The following is a 17,166-nucleotide window of genomic DNA, read 5'->3' on the forward strand; positions in this document are numbered from 1 at the left end:
GACGAGGCGGCGAGGGCCGAGAAGGAAGCCCCTGACAGCAAAAGGCCAGGTCCCCTGGCGGGGTGGTTACTCCCCAGCTGTAACCCCCTGGTGTTGGGTGTCCCTGCAGATTCACCTACACCCTTGGGGAGGGCATGTGGTTGCCCCTCAGCAAGAGTTTTGTGATCCCACCGGCTGAACTGGCCATCAACCCTTCGGCAAAGTGTAAGACGGACATGACAGTGATGGAGGACGCTGTGGAGGTCAGGTGAGTCCGGGCCCAGGGTGCTGGGGCCACATTTGGCTGGGGGCGCTGAGTGAGGAACTACCTGCCCGTGCCAGGAGCTAGGAAAGGAGTCACGACGAGCCGAAGGGAGAAGTTGGCAGGCTGCCTTCAGATTCCCTGTACACGGTGCCAGGATCTACTCTATCTGGGTCAATATTGCACACCCCAAGGCTCATGCTCTGGGAGAGGACATAAAATTAGAGTTTGTAAGCACTTCCCACATCCCCTAAGGACTGACAGGCAATAAAATGTTAATTTCCTTGCCCGAGTTTAGACCTCCTTCTTTGACCAGGCATTACAGCCTTGGCTCATTTCCCAGATATGGAGAATGTCCATAATTTGTTAGTTCAAGGCTCAGAATGTGGCTGATCTTTAATTTTCGTGAGAGTGAGACGTGCTGCGGGTGACTAGAGAGGAACTTGGAAGGTGATGCTGCTTGTTGTACCTGGAGTTGCCTTGACTCCTCGCCCTCCCCCTGCGTCTCCCCACAGAGAGGAGCTGATGACCTCGTCCTCCTTTGACAGCCTGGAGGTTCTCCTAGATTCCTTTGGGCCAGTGCGCGACTGCAGCAAGGATAACGGGGGCTGCAGCAAGAACTTCCGATGCATCTCGGACCGCAAGCTGGACTCCACTGGTTGTGTGGTACGTCTGCCCCATCAGGCTTGTGATTCCAGTGGGTTGGGGGGCGCCCAGGATAACACATAATGCAGATAAACGGACGCAAATACACTGTGAATGAAAGACCAGGCGCCTTGGCTGGCCCAGTGGGCGGAACGTGTGACTCTTAATCTCGGGCTCTTGAGTTTGAGTTCCACGTTGGGTGTAGAGATTACTTTAAAATAAAATCTTTAAAAAAGAAGAAAGAGAAGGTTGGGGGACCCTGGCGACTCAGTCGTTTAAGCATTTGACTCTTCATTTCAGCTCGGGGCATGATCTCACAGTTCGTGAGTTCGAGACGCCCGTCGGGTTCCAGGCTGACAGCGCGGAGCCTGTTGGGGACTCTCTCTCCATCTCCCTCTGCCCCTCCCCTGCTCACTCGCTCTCTGTCTATCTCAAAATACATAAACTTTAAAAAGTACTTTTAAAAAGAGAGAAGGTCAAAATGATCCCTCCCTAGTTGTCAACCACTGTCTAGTCTAAATTACGAATTTTTTCTTGACAGAGATGAGAAGCTAATCACTAGTCAATCAAGAAGAATTTATAGAGCACCTACTGTGTGCACTATAACTATCCTAGTGAAATTTCATGGATCACATAGCAGGATTCTTTGTTTCTAGTCTTACAATCTAACTGGTGAGGGCTACCCCCAAACAATTTGAGAATTAATTAGCTGCTTAACACTATGACATTGACTCTAATAGCAAATAGACTGTATTGACCATAATAGGAAATTCTACTTTGTCTAGGGTCAGATCACATTGGCTGTAATAGGAGATTTTAGGAGAAACCTACCTAAGACCAGAATGATGAAAGAAGTAAGTTGCGCCAGGTACGGTAGGGAAAAGTAAAAATATGTCCCCTTTGCCACCATAGCAGTGAACTCTACTTCACCGAAGGTGGTTTTCTGCTTTGTTATCGGCTATGGAGACTTTGGCTACATGTAAATATGCGATGCCAGGACCTAAATAGGCCATTTGGTCGAGAGCGGACTAAGATAGCTCCTGCACTGTGGATAAAGAGTGACTGAACCATGCAGGTAAATGGAGGCAGGAGCGGATGAAGCCATCAGCTGCCCGAGCCCTTATATTGGCATTTTCATGCCCAGCAGCACTGTTTTCTGTTACCAGCCCTCCTTTCTTGTAAGGGCAGAATGATGCAATCCTCACAGAGAGGAGAGGACAAAGAAGGAAGACAGACAGGAAAGCCAGATGTAAAGTGGGCATAAAGGAGAGGGAGAGATGGTTTGTTGAGACACATAGTTCTGCTGTGTTTCTGGGGCAGGGCCAGGAGCCTTCAGCTGAGGGAGAATACGGTGCCTCGTCTTGCTTCCCAATCTGACAGCTGTGTTTCAGGAAAGGGACCCAGAGCAGGGGCAAGCTGTGAGGAGGCTGGGCCGAATCCCTCTTTCACACACCCCTTCCCTGTCTCTGAGCACCTGCTTGGTTCCGGGAGCTGTGCTCCATCAAAGACGGATATGTGCCTGGGATCCAGGGTGGGACTCTCTCAGCCCTAAGGCCTCCCAGGACTTTCACAGATCAGGCAGCAGCTGACAGGAGCCCAATTCATCTGAGGAGGGAAAGAAAGGGAAGAAAAGAAAAGGGAGAGAGCTGGGGGGCAGATAGGCGGAGACCTGGCCGGTCCATCAAAGGAAGGCAAAGCAAAACAGAGGACCACCGGGCAAGGACAAAGAGAAGCGCTCTGCGGGTTCTGTCTTCCAGAGGCAGCTGGGTGGGGGGGGGGGGGTAAGTTGGTGTCCCACAGGGCTCCCCTCCCTTTGGCTGGTCCACTTTCAGACGTCTTAAGCAATGAGCTTCCCAACTGGGTCCCTTGGTAGACAATTTCACTGTCTGATGGAGCTCCCAGCCGAGCCACCTTTTTCCCTACCATTCAACCTGCATTTCTTCATTCAGATTTCAACCTTTCGTTCCTTGCCACTCTCTCGGGTCCCTCTGAGTCCTCAAACACTGTGTGCACGTGCACGAATACCTTCCCCCCGACCCCGGGCGGTCCCAGCTGAATCGGAGCGCGCTCACACCTTCGTAGACTTACACATGATATGCTCTCCACCTCTCTGCCCCTTTCCTGATCCCCGAACGGTTGCCTGTCAAGTGCCTTCTGTTGGTGATCCTAGCCCCTTTTACTTGGCATGTAGCCTTGCTGGTGTATTTTTGTACTTTTAACACTGTAATCTGTGAGACGAAGCTAGCAGGAATAGTTCTGATGAATATGCATTTGCAATAAGGCCGCGCTGCGTTTTAGAGTTGGAGCCGCGGCAGAAAGTCACGCAATTATACCAGTGCTTGGGATTAGCATAATACTTTGAAGTCACTGGTCCACGTGGCTGTTGGGGGGAGGAGGGGCCGGGTGACTGGCAGGCCACCCAACAGACTGTTTTTCCTTGGCCATCACGCGCGTGATCCCTGAGACAGGAGGACTGGAGGGTGAGGGCCGATGTGCCGCGTCTCGACCCTTGTCATCCGGCTGAGACTTACGGTGAGCTGAGCCAGACGTCAGCACTGTGCGAGAGCTCTGATGTTGATAGCAGAGCCTTCCAGAGTCGTCTGGAGGTGTGGGCCAGGGCCAGGAGCCTTTGGGCGGCACCGGAGTGCCGTTTGGGTGAACTGGGCTGCCGTTCTCCTCTCCATGTCAACCCTGACATTCAGTACTCTGGGTGCCCAACCGAAAGCCTTCTCAGGAGAGGTATGTTTTTGTGGAAGGAGAAAGAGGTGAGGAACTCCGAACACACTGGCCCTGAAGGAACCTGGGAAAGGGACAGGGATGTGGGACAAGAGGAGGCACCTGTGTATTTTCCCGATTGGCTGCAAGCCAGACAGGTGGGGCTGGTGCACATGGGCTGCTCAATCTTCATTCTTTCTAGGAAGGCAGGACACGTTTCTCGGTTACGCATGGACTCCCACAGGGTTAATTGCTACCCAGTTAATTGCCCTATTGTTTATGTTGTCTCTGAGGACAGGAAACAAATGCCCGTGAAAGGCACAGACCTGTGGAAGCCACGGTCTCTCAGTTCCCAACCAGAACACTCTCCCAAAGCGGGGATTGTTGAACCTTTGGGAAGGTTCCCGGAGCAGAGGTCAGCCACCCGCTGCTGATAACTTGGGTCTTACTTCTACCCGTTGTCCTTACTGTGCTGAGGTGGGAGCTGTAATGCCTCCCTGGAAAGCACCAGAGCGGGGGCTCTGTGTCCTGTGAAGTTCCCTAAGGTCCTGCGAAGTGACTGTATTAGTGTCCTATTGTTGCTGTAACAAAGGACCACGGGTTTAGTGGCTTAAAACAGTACTCATCTATTATCTTACAGCTCTCTAGGTGAGAATGCAACAGGAGTCTCATGGGGCTAAAATCAGGTATCTGCAGGGCTGCATTCTTTTCTGGAGGCTCCAGGGGAGAATCCATTGCCTTGGCTTTTCTAGCTTTTAGCGTCTGCCCAAGGGTTTTGGTTCCTGGTCCCCTTCTTGTATCTTTAAAGCCAGCTACGTTGCATTTTTTCTGGCCATTCTTCTGTAGCACCTGCTCTCTGATCTTCAGCTTCTCTCATCCGCTTTTAAGGGCTCCTGTGGTGACGTTGGGTCTACCTGGATAATCCAGGATAATCTCCCCCTCTCAACTTGACCTGCAAAGCGCCTTCTGTCACGTAAGGGGACGTGTTCACAGGCTCCGGAGGTTATATTGCTGACACCCTTGGGGGCCACAGGTGGGAGATGGCAGTGGGATTGGGGCAGACTTGGTGGGCAGGATGCTGGTCCCCATTCCCAGCTTGAGCCAGGCCATCCTTCTTCTCATCCAGCCTACCTGTTGAGTTTTAAGTTAAAACGCTTAGAAGGTTTGAAAATTATTTCCAGTGCTCTAAAATAACAGAAAGCCCATGCTCTACTGCCCCTTCCTCATCTCCACACTCTTCCTGAAAGTGGCCAAAAAATGCCTCTGCTTGGTGCACTATCCGTGTGCACTTAGGTGAGCAGACCGTGGCCTTGGAAGGCAAGGGGTCAGCTGTCCCGCATTCCCGTGTAATGAACACATGACCTTGCCTGCCAGAGCATTATGCTCTAATGAGCTTTGAATTACCCAGTGACCCTGCCGCCCTTCTGTCCACATGCTGCCCACAGTGGTTTCCCACCAAATGTGTCATTTCACCTCTGCTGGAGCACAGATGTGCAGAGACCATTACAGATGACCATATCTCTTTCTCTCCGTAGGACAGTAAGCAGAAGCCTATGCCTCAGAGGCTTTCAGAGAAATGGGGGCAGGAAGCTGAAACATAAATTTAATTCCACCAAACTTTCCCCTTGGGAGAAGTCCTGCATGGCTTGGGTTGGCATGTCCGAGCCCATCGAAAAGTCAGGGAAATCATTATTTGTAAAAGGAAGATCGCCATGTAGTCAAGGGGAGCTTGTTTGGAGTAGACATTATGGTTGGATATCTTATGAATCATCCAGGTAAGGCAAGGCAGGTTCACCTGCGGGAAAGTGTTCCTCTTCTCCCAGGGGCCCCGAACATGCTCACGTGTCCATCACTCCTAGTCATCGGCTAACAGCATCTGCCTCGTAATCTGGAACAGAAGGGTGTGTGTCTCGGGCCTAGTGAGATTTGACTAGACTCCTAAGTAATTAATCAACCAAAAATCATTGGGAGAAAAAGAGGGAAGAGACAGTGAAGAAAAGAAGTTGAATTGGGGGGGGGCATCATTTTAATCTCATTAGCAAATGATGCCTTAGACCAGTAATAAGTCAAGAAGCCATGAGCATCTCATGAAAGATGATTAACCTTGTGTAGTTTAGGGGTCGCTAAAATATGAGCTCATTTATTAGACCTTCTTGATGGGGAAGGGTTGTTGCCATAATAAACGGAGTTTTGTTTTTAAGCCCCTCATTTCTAAAGGCTCTGGGACTGCTAAATGTAACCTAATATGAGAGGAGTTAATACATGACTTTGGGGCTCCATCCTGAGCAAACAGTGCTCTTTTAAGGAGTAAGTGGAGAGTTCGTGCACAAGCCAGGAGGTGAGAATGGCCAACACTTGCCAAGAGAAAATACTAACTCCTCCTGGAGGCAAGATTTCTCTCCTGACAACTGGGCTGTGGCTGCAAATACTTCTAAGAAGAAGGCATGGTTTGGAGCCAGTAGTTTTTTTTTGTATTGAGATTCAGATTTTGAGGAGTCCAGAATGTGACCACAACAGTACACGGAACATGTGGGCAAAAACAAAAACAAACGTCAACTGTGGGAAACTTGATTGATCGGGCCTGTTGGAGAATGGGTGTTCTGGTTCCACCAGGGTTGAGAAGAAAACTGTATTTTCGGTTTCGGCCTTCTTTTTCCTGGAAATCTTTCAAGAATATTTTTCCCTGAACTGCAGACCAAGTGAGTTACAGTGCAGTGAAGATAATTGCCTCTTTTTCAGTGATTGAGGAGCTTGTCTTGCCTTCAGGGTCATCCCTCTGGACGTTTTGAGTGTTTTTGCCTTATAAATATTTGTACCCATAATGTGTGTGTGTGTGTGTGTGTGTGTGTGTGTGTGTGTGTGAAGGAGAAGGGTGAGTGAGAGACACAGAGAGAAATAGAAATAAAAAGAATATTAGGCTAAACCTACAAATCCATAATTGATCCCAGGATGTACTCTGGGAGTTGCTCAAAACAATCAAACAAACAACAAGTCTACCAGATTGCTTTACCTGTGGATGTATTGAATTGACTTTATTTCATTAGGGATTCCAATGAGTCCACGTTTTCTCACACCTGAGAAGCAGCACAGCAGAGTAGAAGAGACAGACTTGAGCTCTGAGGTCAAATAGATCTAGTTCCAAAATCTGATTCTGCCATTTTCCACCTCTGTGACCTGAAACAAGGTACTACTTAATCTTTCTGAGTCTTAAGTTTGCTCATCTGTAAAGTGAGGTGAGAAAAAGTCTGTGTTGTTGCGATTGAAGATAATATATATTGATTGTCCTGCACACGGAATTGCTTAACTCCCGATGGCTGTTATTGTTATTCTCGCTTTGCTTATAAGAACAACAGAAACAATGCAACTGGGACAAGGCAGCTAACCATCTTCTCTCCAGATCTCCCGAGAGACTGTAAATATCAGGTGGTCCAACTTGGCACAGCAGTGGGCATCCAGACATCAGGGCCAGGCAAGTTGTGGATATGCCAGGCTTTGGAATTCTGGAACAAAGCCTGCTTGGGTTTCCTTTGGTGAAGTCTTCGTCAGAAATCACGCTTAATGGAAACAAGCAGGTGGAAAAAAAAGCGGGTGGTTGGGAAGGTGGGAGTCCTGGCTGGTGAGCTCGCCGATGCAAGGGTTGAAACCACACGTGGGAACGACAGGAGGACTGGCTTTGTCTCTACTTTGATGGCTTTTCTTAAGCTTCACAGAAGGGAAAAAAGAAAAAGGACTCCTAGCAACCAGGGCAGCCCATTTAATTCCAATCGAACTTCCACATCCATGCGGGGCAGCCTCACAGTGGTGAAGCCAGCTCCCTTCTGGTGGCACATCTGCCCTAACAGCTGGATGGCCAAGGAGGTGGATGGGTGGGGTGCTAACAAAACATGGGGTGCCATCCTCAGCTGCCTCATTTGCTTGTTTACCATCATCTGGAACATCTGGGTCTGCACCACGTGGGGCAGCCCTTGGAAGTGGCTTTGAATGCCCTCACCTTCCAGCACTCCAGCTGGCTTCATGGGGAGGAAGGGGATGGGCCAGCCTGGTAGCCCGGTGGGCCCACCGAGGGGCCATTTGTTTGGGAAATTGCAGAATTAGTGTCAGCAAACAGTGCGCATCCTGCTGTGATCTTGCGGGGAGGGGAGGCGGGTTTTCCCAGGCCCACCTGCGGCAGCCCCGGGCTCCTAGGCCAGAGTGCTTGGCAGTCGAGCAAAAGAAGCAGCCAGGCAACAGGGCAGGAGGAGGGTGGGAGGGTTGACGCTGTTCCACCAGGTTTTGAACGTTTTCCGGTTTGGTCTTGGAGGAGCGCGTTCGTTAGTTGATAGTGTGTGTAGCACGGTCATTAAAAGCAGATCATCTCTAGACAGACCCCCAGCTCGGCCCCACACTAGCGGCTTGGCCCTGAGCAAGTTACTAACCCCTCTTCCGGCCGTCGCGCAAATGTGCCGAATCTATTGAACAGACAGAAGAAGCAGGAAGGCGAAACACATTCATTGACTCTTTTTGGCGGGCTCCAGTGCCGTTAATTGGCAATGTTAATGGTTTCCGCATGGATTAAATGAGGACCCTCCTATAGGGTGCTGTGAGACGAAATACCCAGAGCACCACCGTAATGACTGGCTCCTAGTAAGTGCTCAGTAAACAGTGACTATGGTGCGAGAGACAGATCGCTGTGGAAGCTAATGATGGGGCGGCCGAGTCGCGGACCCCCATACTCAGCCTGCCAGGTTTTTAGGTGTGGTCCTGCCTGATCGGCAGCGGGACTTTAGGAAAGTTAAGTTTTCTGTGCTGCGGCTTCTTCGCCTGTCCCATGGGACCGATCATGCTCCGTACTTCAAGGGGATGTGTCGAGAGCTGAATGAGTAAGACCGATGAGTTAGACCCGGCCTGGTGTGTGAGAGGGCTCCCCCTGCTCACCAAGCCCCTTTGTCTTGCCCAGATTCTGGCTGACATCTCCACCTGGATTATCTTTGCTGGCACTCCTGGGGAATTTACTGAGGACGTAGCCGTGCAGAGAAGCTAATCGTTGCACAATAAGAGCATCCAGGACACTGGGACAAAGCCCAGACCCAAGCGCAGCACCTGTGGGTGTCATGTAGCAGATGCCCTTGTGTCGCGTCCTCCGCAGGCATCCTTGAGGCGGGAGGGTTGTGGGTCCGGCCACTCCCTCCAGGAGAGCAGTCAAATCTCCCTCCAGGGTCACGGAGAAAGTCCACTTCCTCCTTCCAGCTGGAAGTCCTGGCTCTGCCCGTTCTCTCCAACACCGTCGGCTATCTGGTTGGCAACATGTTTGCATGTTAAAAAAAAAAAGTCCTGTTAATACTAAGTGCAGACAGTAGCACTCCCTCCCCTTAGTCCAACTAGTCCAGAGAAGTCTCTGCTTTGCTGTTCAGTTCTGCCCCACTGCTGCCACCCAGTTGGGAGGCCAGCACACCTCACTCTTGTCTTGCTGTGACGTCCCCTTCTAGCCCGTGTAGAGGAACTGGCTTTAATGCAAATGTGTGTGATCTGTGCCCAGAGAAAAGAAGCAAGATGTCAAAAAGGTCGCTTGCTTTTAATGGGAGTCCAGCACGGTGGGAAATTCGTGCATTACTTGCCAATGTTAATGGTTTCAAGGCCGAGTGCTAAGAATAGGCATGAGTGGTTACACTCTGGTTCCCCGAGAACTCAGTCCCCTGATTCACCTCCCTGCGTGGATGTTTTTTTGACTGTTCCAGTGCCCGTCCGGACTGAGCCCCATGAAGGACAGCTCTGGCTGCTATGACCGCCACATTGGGGTGGACTGCTCAGATGGCTTCAATGGCGGCTGTGAGCAGCTGTGTCTCCAGCAGATGGCGCCCTTCCCGGATGACCCCACCTTGTACAACATCCTCATGTTCTGTGGGTGAGTCGAGCCGCCCGTGAGGCTGGGATGCGGGATGGTCAGTGTTAAAGCCAGGAAAGTAAATCTAAATGAACTGGTCACCCTAGGCCAGCCCTTAGGCTCTGAAGAAAGAGCCTGCAGGACCGGAAGAGCAACACTTTAAAAGTCAAGAGTTGAGAGGACCCTCAGGGAAAGTCTAGTCCCATCCCCGTGGGAGAGGAAGCTGACCGCAGTCATTGCCAGCATACCCCAGAATTTTCCAAACTGTTCTGCGCAACTGTGTTAACTGTGTTTTGTGACACAAGGGTTTCATGGCCCAAAAGCTTGGGAAAGATTGTGTAAAACGAATTAATTCTCAGAGAAGGGGAGGGGGAAGTCTTTGGAGGAGTGGAAACATGATTAAACTCTGCCCCCAAAGCCCCAGCATTTTATGCAGCCACCCTCCCCCTGACCTGGTCATTCCTCGGTGCAGTCAAAGAGCCCTCATTTCATTTGTTCCCAGGATAAATGTGTGAGGGAACAGGGCAGGCAGCACCACCCCATTTTACAGAGGAGAAAACCAATGCACCGTGAGGTTAAGATGCTCCTCAAGACTGGGAGTTGGTAAGCGGGAAGATCAGGATTAGAATCCAGGCTCTCTCTCTCTCTCTCTCTTTAATTCTGCGGTTCCCTCAAAATTTACATTTATACCACTGACTAGAATTATATTTAAAGACCATTGCTTGTTATATTTATAAAGTAAATAACGATTTGGCCCATTCTTGTACACTCATGGTTTGCTTGCCTGTCCTTTCCTCCGCTTTCCTTCCTCCTTCCCTTCTTCTCTCTCCCCGATCCTTCCCTTCCCTCCCTCCTCTCCCCCTCCCCACCCCTGTCTCCCCCGCTGTCAGGGAGGGTGCATGCTTTATGCCACACACCATGCCAGCCCCCGGGCAGCACAGATGAATGACATATGGTTCTTGCCCTCAAGGATCTCATAATCTAAGAGTCTTGCAATGAAAATCAATGTTTATAATAATAAAGCTATGCTAGCTTGTCGCTAAAAGCCAGTGCCTGCTGAATAATCATGACAGGATTATTGGGTGGAGTGCTAATGTTATTTTATTGTATTTCATTGTATTTTGTTTCTTTTCAATTGATAGTTTTTACCTTCAGTTTCTTGTAAAATTCCCTTCTGTAAGTGGCAACTTGTTCTAAATTGCAACGTCTCTATAATGTCGTGGGGTACGGCTGGCCCGCTTCAATTAATAGAGATACTTTCATAAATTATTTGGTAAACATACATATGGGCATCTGGTCTGTGCAGAGAACCTAGTTAAGTGTTAGATACAGGAGAGACCGCAGGATAGGTGACTGGCCTCTGCCCTCAAAGGAGTTTACGGTGGGACACATGTATGAACACCAAGAAGGAGGGGCGAGTGGGGCAGTGCGGAAGGGGGAGCTGTCAGGACACTTAGGAGGGACTGAGAGGGGATCGGCTGGCTTCACGGTTCTTTCCAGACACAGTGAGTTATGGTTCCAGGAAGGAGCCACTTCACTGTCTTGTCCCAGACCTCGGCTGGAGCTATAGAATCCCTTGTGGGGACATCTGTGTACTGGACTAATGCAGTAGGTTCCTACCTGGACTCTCTTTCTGATTTCAGTCAGAATTTGGTATGTGTGTGAATTTAGCACTCTCCAAGCCCCTGTATATGGCCTGCCAAAAGAGTTCCAAGACTTCATACTTTTGTGTAAAGACTAAATCACAGGCACTTAAAGTTAAAGAGCTATAGTTCATACCGGTTAACACAAATCTGTAAATGGCAAATGCGGAATATGAACCGTTAAAGTTGCGGTAACACGGACCTCATTCGTCCCTCTGCTGATGATAGCGACAGCAGGATTTGATGAGTATTTGCTGTTTGCCGGGGACACTGTAAGTTCTTTAAGTTCATTGTCTCACTTGATCTTCTCAACAGCTCTGCAAAGCAGCCTTTCCCCCGCCTTTTACAGTTGTAGAAACTGAAGCTCAGAGAGTTTAATCGACTCACCCAAGGTCACCCAGTAAAGGGCACCGTCATCACTTCTCACCACTTAACACTGTGATTATTTGTTCCTCCATATAGAAGAGAGGTCTTTATCTTGTTACGAAAATTACCATAGATAGTGATAAATGATGTGTTTTCATGTCACGAACATCTATAAATTCTAAATCCGGTATATTTTAAGGAGAAACCCACATTAAATTAATCTGCTTTTTAAATGATGGGTTTATCAAAGTAGTCCTTGAACAAATTACATTTTTCTCAGTATAACTACAAATAAGGTCCCATTAATGACTGCTGGGTCACTGAGCCATATTTACCAACATCAGTACTGCTCTTCCGTTAGAGTAACTGTACATGTTTAATGGGGAGGGACGCCAAGGAGGTGTTCACACATCGTGCCCTAGCGTCTATTTAGTTCAGGAAGGCTACTCGGAATGGAGGGGGAGTTTAACATGGGACGATCTTGTGTTTGGATACATTCACCCAGAACACAGTCGGAAGATGATCGATCTTTCTAATTTCCTAGTTGACTTGTCACAGGACCAGATGAGAAGGTTATTAATTTCTTAAGCCCAGTGTCATTCCTTTTGCTGCCTAATTACCCTCCAAACAAATGCAGGGTCTGGCCACACTGATGGTTCTGGAGAAAGGTTCTAGAATATCTCAGATTTCAATGTGGTAACCCGCTTACAAGCTTATGGCCTGTGACTCTTCCCCTGATCTATTTGGGAGAGGATATACTTAGAGAAGGAAGCATTCCAAAGCTCTGAAAGCACTTGTCTGCAGAGGAAAGGTGAGAGTTTCTGTATGATCACATAATGGAAGGAGACTCGGTTTGTAGGCTTAAGAAACTGAGTTCTAAAGGGACCAAAATGAACCTGGGATACTCATAATCTTTACCACCCAGCACTCTCCCAGAGGTGTTTCTTCCCAATCTGTTGGGTTGAGTTGACTGCATATCTCATTGATGGAACAGCTTTTTATCTTGAGTTTTCCACCATGGTAGGTGCATCGAGGATTACAAGCTTGGTGTGGATGGACGCTCTTGCCAGCTCATCGCGGAGACCTGCCCAGAGGGCGGTGACTGTGGGGAAAGCAGGGAGCTTCCCATGAACCAGACCCTCTTTGGGGAAATGTTCTTTGGTTACAACAACCATTCCAAGGAAGTCGCTGCTGGGCAAGTGCTGAAAGGAACATTCAGGTGATTCTCATGTCTATAGAACTGATTATTCGGCGCCATTGGTGGGTCTTCTTCCTTGAAGAGCTTTAAAGTCAGCATAAAGCTTTGTATCTTAGAGCAAGGGGAACGGCATCCTAAAAGGACAGGTTGTGTTCTCTCCCGTGGTCTTCTCCTCTTTCCAGAATCTGGGAACCGTGCTTCCTCAGGGTGAAAAAAAGTGTTAAATAAATTTCTGTCTTGCCCAGGCAGGGACTGCAGATTTCCCATGGGAGCCACCAGAGAATCCTCATGTTCTGATTTGCTCTGAGTGGAAGAATCAGTGTGTGAGTCAGTCTAGAATAGTAGTCCTCAAGTATGGCCCAAGGATCCTGAGGGTCCCTGAGATCCTTTCAGGAGCTATACAAGGTCCTGCCTCTCCCAACTACAGAGAGAATGGATTTTCCTCATTCACTTCAACCCTAACAGTACATTACAGTAAGTTGCATGGGGAGGAGAGAAGCCAGCTGCAAAAGAAATTTGCAAAAAATATAAAGTAATGCCACTCCCCTCATCATTTTTCACAATGTGTTCATTTTTAGATGGATTAATACATATTACAAAAATTTCTCTTTCAATTTCTAATATGGTAAATATTGACAGATAAAATCCAAACAAACAAAATCTATGTGGGGCCTTCATTTACTTTTAAAACTACAAAGGGGTCCTGAGAGCAAAATATTTGAAGACATTGATTTAGAATACTTCTTGGAGATTCTCCATTTGACCCCTGTTCCTAGTCTGTCTTAGGCTGTTAGAATACATCTTCCTCAGAGCCCATGCTTCCCAGGAGACAATGATGATGATGAAGGGGAGGAGGAGGAGGAGAATGTTATAAGATGGACCAGTAATCGGTAACATCCTAGGCCTGGACCCTTATGAGCAAACCAAGAGTAAATACCCAAGCCAGTTCTTGGAATCAGTTGCTTTTTCTGTTACAGACAGTAGACTTTTCCCCTTATAGGCTGGGACTTCATTTGCCAATGGCAAGCAGTGAGATGTCATAACTAATCTTGTGGTGGCTGGAATCTTCTCTGTAGTCTAGAAATAAGACTGTGTATGCCCAGATCTTGGGGAGTGTGGATCAGGAGGTAGGGCCTGGGATGGGAGGAAGGGAAGAATGTTCTCTATCTTCTGAATAACCTTTTCAGCTGATTTATGTCTCGTCTGTTCTGGCCCTCACCCTACCTCTCACACCCTGTCCTACTCCAGACATGTCCAGCAAGTGGGGTTCAGGAGGAGGGAAGCCTTTTGGTCTAGGAAGAATTTTTTTATTGTAGGTTGAGATCTAGATTGCCCACCAAGAAGTGGGATTCACCTTAACACTCAGAAATGACCATCTATTCTATTTCCAGGCAAAACAACTTTGCTCGGGGTTTAGACCAGCAACTGCCAGATGGTCTTGTGGTGGCCACTGTTCCCCTGGAGAATCAGTGCCTGGAGGAAATCTCGGAGCCCACCCCTGACCCCGACTTCCTGACTGGTGAGTATGTCCTGCCCCACTCAACTGGCAAAAAGCAGGCAGCTCCTGATGGTTTCATAAAATCAAGACTCTTGACCTCACTTATTTTGGTTTTGAAACCAGCCAGGGCACCTGGGTGGCCCAGTTGGTTGAGTGTCTGACTTCAGCTCAGGTCATGATCTCGTGTTCTGTGAGCTCGAGCCCCGCATCGGGCTCTGTGCTGATGGCTCAAAGCCTGGAGCCTGCTTCGGATTCTGTGTCTCCCTCTCTCTGCCCCTCCCCTGCTTGCACTCTGCCTCTCTCTGTCTCTCAGAAATGAAAAAAAATGTTTAAAAAAAATTAAAAAAAAGAGAAACTAGTGAGTAATTTCCATAATAAACAATAAGAACTTAATCCTGAAACACTGGTAGGATTATTTGTCAGTAAAATTGCCAATGTTTTTATATAATCATCTGCAAAATGGTAGTGTTAGTACTTTTCCCTGCGAGTCTCATTGGGTTGCTTTGAAAACAAATGGCATAGCAGGTATGTAATGGTTTAGAGGTCTCGGTGGATTCGAGAAAGTGAAGTCAGAGAGAAGGTGGATGGCTACCATAGCCTAGGATATCTGTCACTGGGGCCGCTGGGTTCCCTGGCAGGTACTTATGGACCAGCACGAGGGAGGAGAAAATGGTAGAGTTTTGTTGTCGAATGACCCTGGCTTTGAGTCACAGCTCTTTCTTTCTAGCTGTGTGATTTGAGGCAGTGCAGTCTCTGGGGGGCTCACGGGCCTCATCCTAAGTTGGGGATGATGGCCCTCAATGCTGTTTTGAGCCCGCTGGCATTCTTCCCCTGGGCTCATTATGGAACTAAAGTATGGGTTGATTGGAAGAGGCAGGAACCTCAGGGAATGCTCCTCCATTTTGGGCCTCTGGAGACCTACCCTGTTAACACATCCTGGACTGAAGAAGACACTTCAAAAGTCCAGTGGACCCCTAAGGGACGGCCGACCAGGAACTCAGCATCACTTGCTATAAAGCTGGATGTGAGCTCAGTTACACTGCTGCTGTGCTCAAGTCTCCATTATTCTTCTCGCTTCCTCGTTCTGTGTCTCCCCCATCCAATACCTTTCTCTCCTTTTTCTTCCCTCTTCTGAAGAATGGATTGTGCTGAGGGCAAACCTTTTCAAGATATCAAGTTCATGACCTTATGGTCCAAACTTTATTTTAGACCTGAACCAGATTAGAAGTAGGTCTGTCTGAGGGAGCATTGCGTAGCAATTAATAACGTAGGCTCTGGAGCCTGGCAGCTGGGCTCAACCCTTCCCTGGCTGTGTGATCTCGGACAAGTTACCTACCTTCTCTGTGCCTCGATATTTTTACCTGTGAAAATGAATAGAAAAATGTCTTCCCTATGGAATGGATACAAGGAGTAAATAAATTCATATTTGTAAAGTGGGTAGAATATTCCTGGTGCTCCGTGTCTAGTGGTAGGCAGTCCGGTTTTCTCATTTCCGTGTCACTTGCTGAGCAATACTTCCCATGTGTGTGTGTAAAATGCCCGGAAAGAGAGGGGTACAATGACACACAGAAACAGGACAGGTTCCACACCAAAGAAACCTGTCTCCCGTTTAAAGGTCCACCGAGACTTCATGTGTAGTAGTTTATTGTGGAGGTGAGGAGACTTTGCTTCAGTCACTAGGCTGGGAGGACAGAGAGGAGTCCTGGATACCACCTGAGGCATTTTTGGAGGAGTGAGGAGAGATCTGAGAAACATCAGAAGAGCACGTTCGACTCTACGTCTGTGGGAATGAGGAACAAATCCAAGCCCACTCCTCATCCACAACAGAAACTTCTTTCCCTTCTGTACCCTTGGGCCTCTCCTAGTCTGGCATAGTGGACATAAAAGGAGTAGAAGGATGTCCATATAGATCATTTACACTTGTCATGGCCTTGAGAGAGTGAAGTCTAACATTTGTTGCACAAAGGTTCAATCTTGCTTTTTTAAAAGCCCAGAATGACTAGAAGAATTCAAGAGACGTTTGACCAAATGTCTCCTATATTAACTTTCTAGTTCTGGTAACATTTTAATCGTATCTTTCCTGAGAGTCACATAGAGAATATCATATCATGTTGCCCTAGGTGCTATTATAGGTTATAATGCCCATAAACCTACAAGCTTAGAAGATTTTAGAGCTAAAGTGATCTTCAGAAGCTTCAATATCAGCATTTACAAGCATGGTGGTGTTTTTTCATGAAAAACCAGTGCTCTACTATAAATAGGTCCTTCCTTGAAATATTGTTTAGAAAGACTATAGTATCTACCTCTCAGCAATTTGCAACTCCTTAGCATAGAGAGAGCAGGTCCCAAGAAGCCCTGTAGCAATGAAATCCCTTCTGCCTCACTTAACCCAGCAATTCCCAAACCTGTTTAACTAGAGAACGTTTTACACCTAATAGCCATTTCCATCTTTCAGAATATTGGTTGGAAGAACATACTGGAAAATAATTGATTTTTGTGCTTTATCTTGCTGAACGCTTCCCTCTTCGTCACGGAACACATGGGTGGCTCAGTTCAGCATCCAGCTTCGGCTCAGGTCATGATCTCACAGCTCATGAGTTTGAGCTCCGCATCGGGCTCTGTGCTGATAGCTCAGAGCCTGGAACCTGCTTCAGGTTCTGTGTCTCCTTCTCTCTCTCTGCCCCTCCCCTGCTCATGCGCTCTCCCTCTCTCTCTTTCAAAAATAAATAAAGCAAACATTTAAAAAAGTAAAAAAATGTAAGAGTTGAGAACCCTGAGCTTTGCCAGCCTTTTTTGTGTTGTAAGTTGTGTGGAAATAAATGAAGAGCAGCCAAATTAAAACAGGTGAAGGCTGTTTATTCAGAGCTTGCTATAGCAAGAGACTTAGCCGCTGTCACTTGCATTTTGGCCAAGACTGAAGGGCTGACAGAGGAGTAGGAAAGCTGCAGAGGAAAGAAGGGAGGGCCCAGGTTGGACGCTTTTGGTATGAGGGTGGGCCAA

The 17,166-nt window shown here is 48.1% G+C and overlaps 1 protein-coding gene across 2 annotated transcripts in view; it reads left to right on the top strand.

The window, feature by feature from the left end:
* The window catches only part of ASTN1 (astrotactin 1), a 300,064-nt gene that overhangs the window by 210,730 nt on the left and 72,168 nt on the right, over positions 1-17,166 (top strand). For both annotated transcript variants that reach the window (XM_047077313.1, XM_047077314.1), the window contains exons 10-14: positions 110-247; positions 757-907; positions 9,316-9,482; positions 12,495-12,689; positions 14,060-14,187. In XM_047077313.1, the coding sequence (XP_046933269.1) occupies positions 110-247; positions 757-907; positions 9,316-9,482; positions 12,495-12,689; positions 14,060-14,187 (779 nt within the window). The remainder of the gene's footprint in view (positions 1-109; positions 248-756; positions 908-9,315; positions 9,483-12,494; positions 12,690-14,059; positions 14,188-17,166) is intronic.

This window comes from Lynx rufus, unplaced genomic scaffold (genome assembly GCF_022079265.1).
Source record: "Lynx rufus isolate CCGP_SWC_20201006 ecotype Redwood Valley unplaced genomic scaffold, mLynRuf1.p SCAF_15, whole genome shotgun sequence".
NCBI lineage: Eukaryota > Metazoa > Chordata > Mammalia > Carnivora > Felidae > Lynx > Lynx rufus.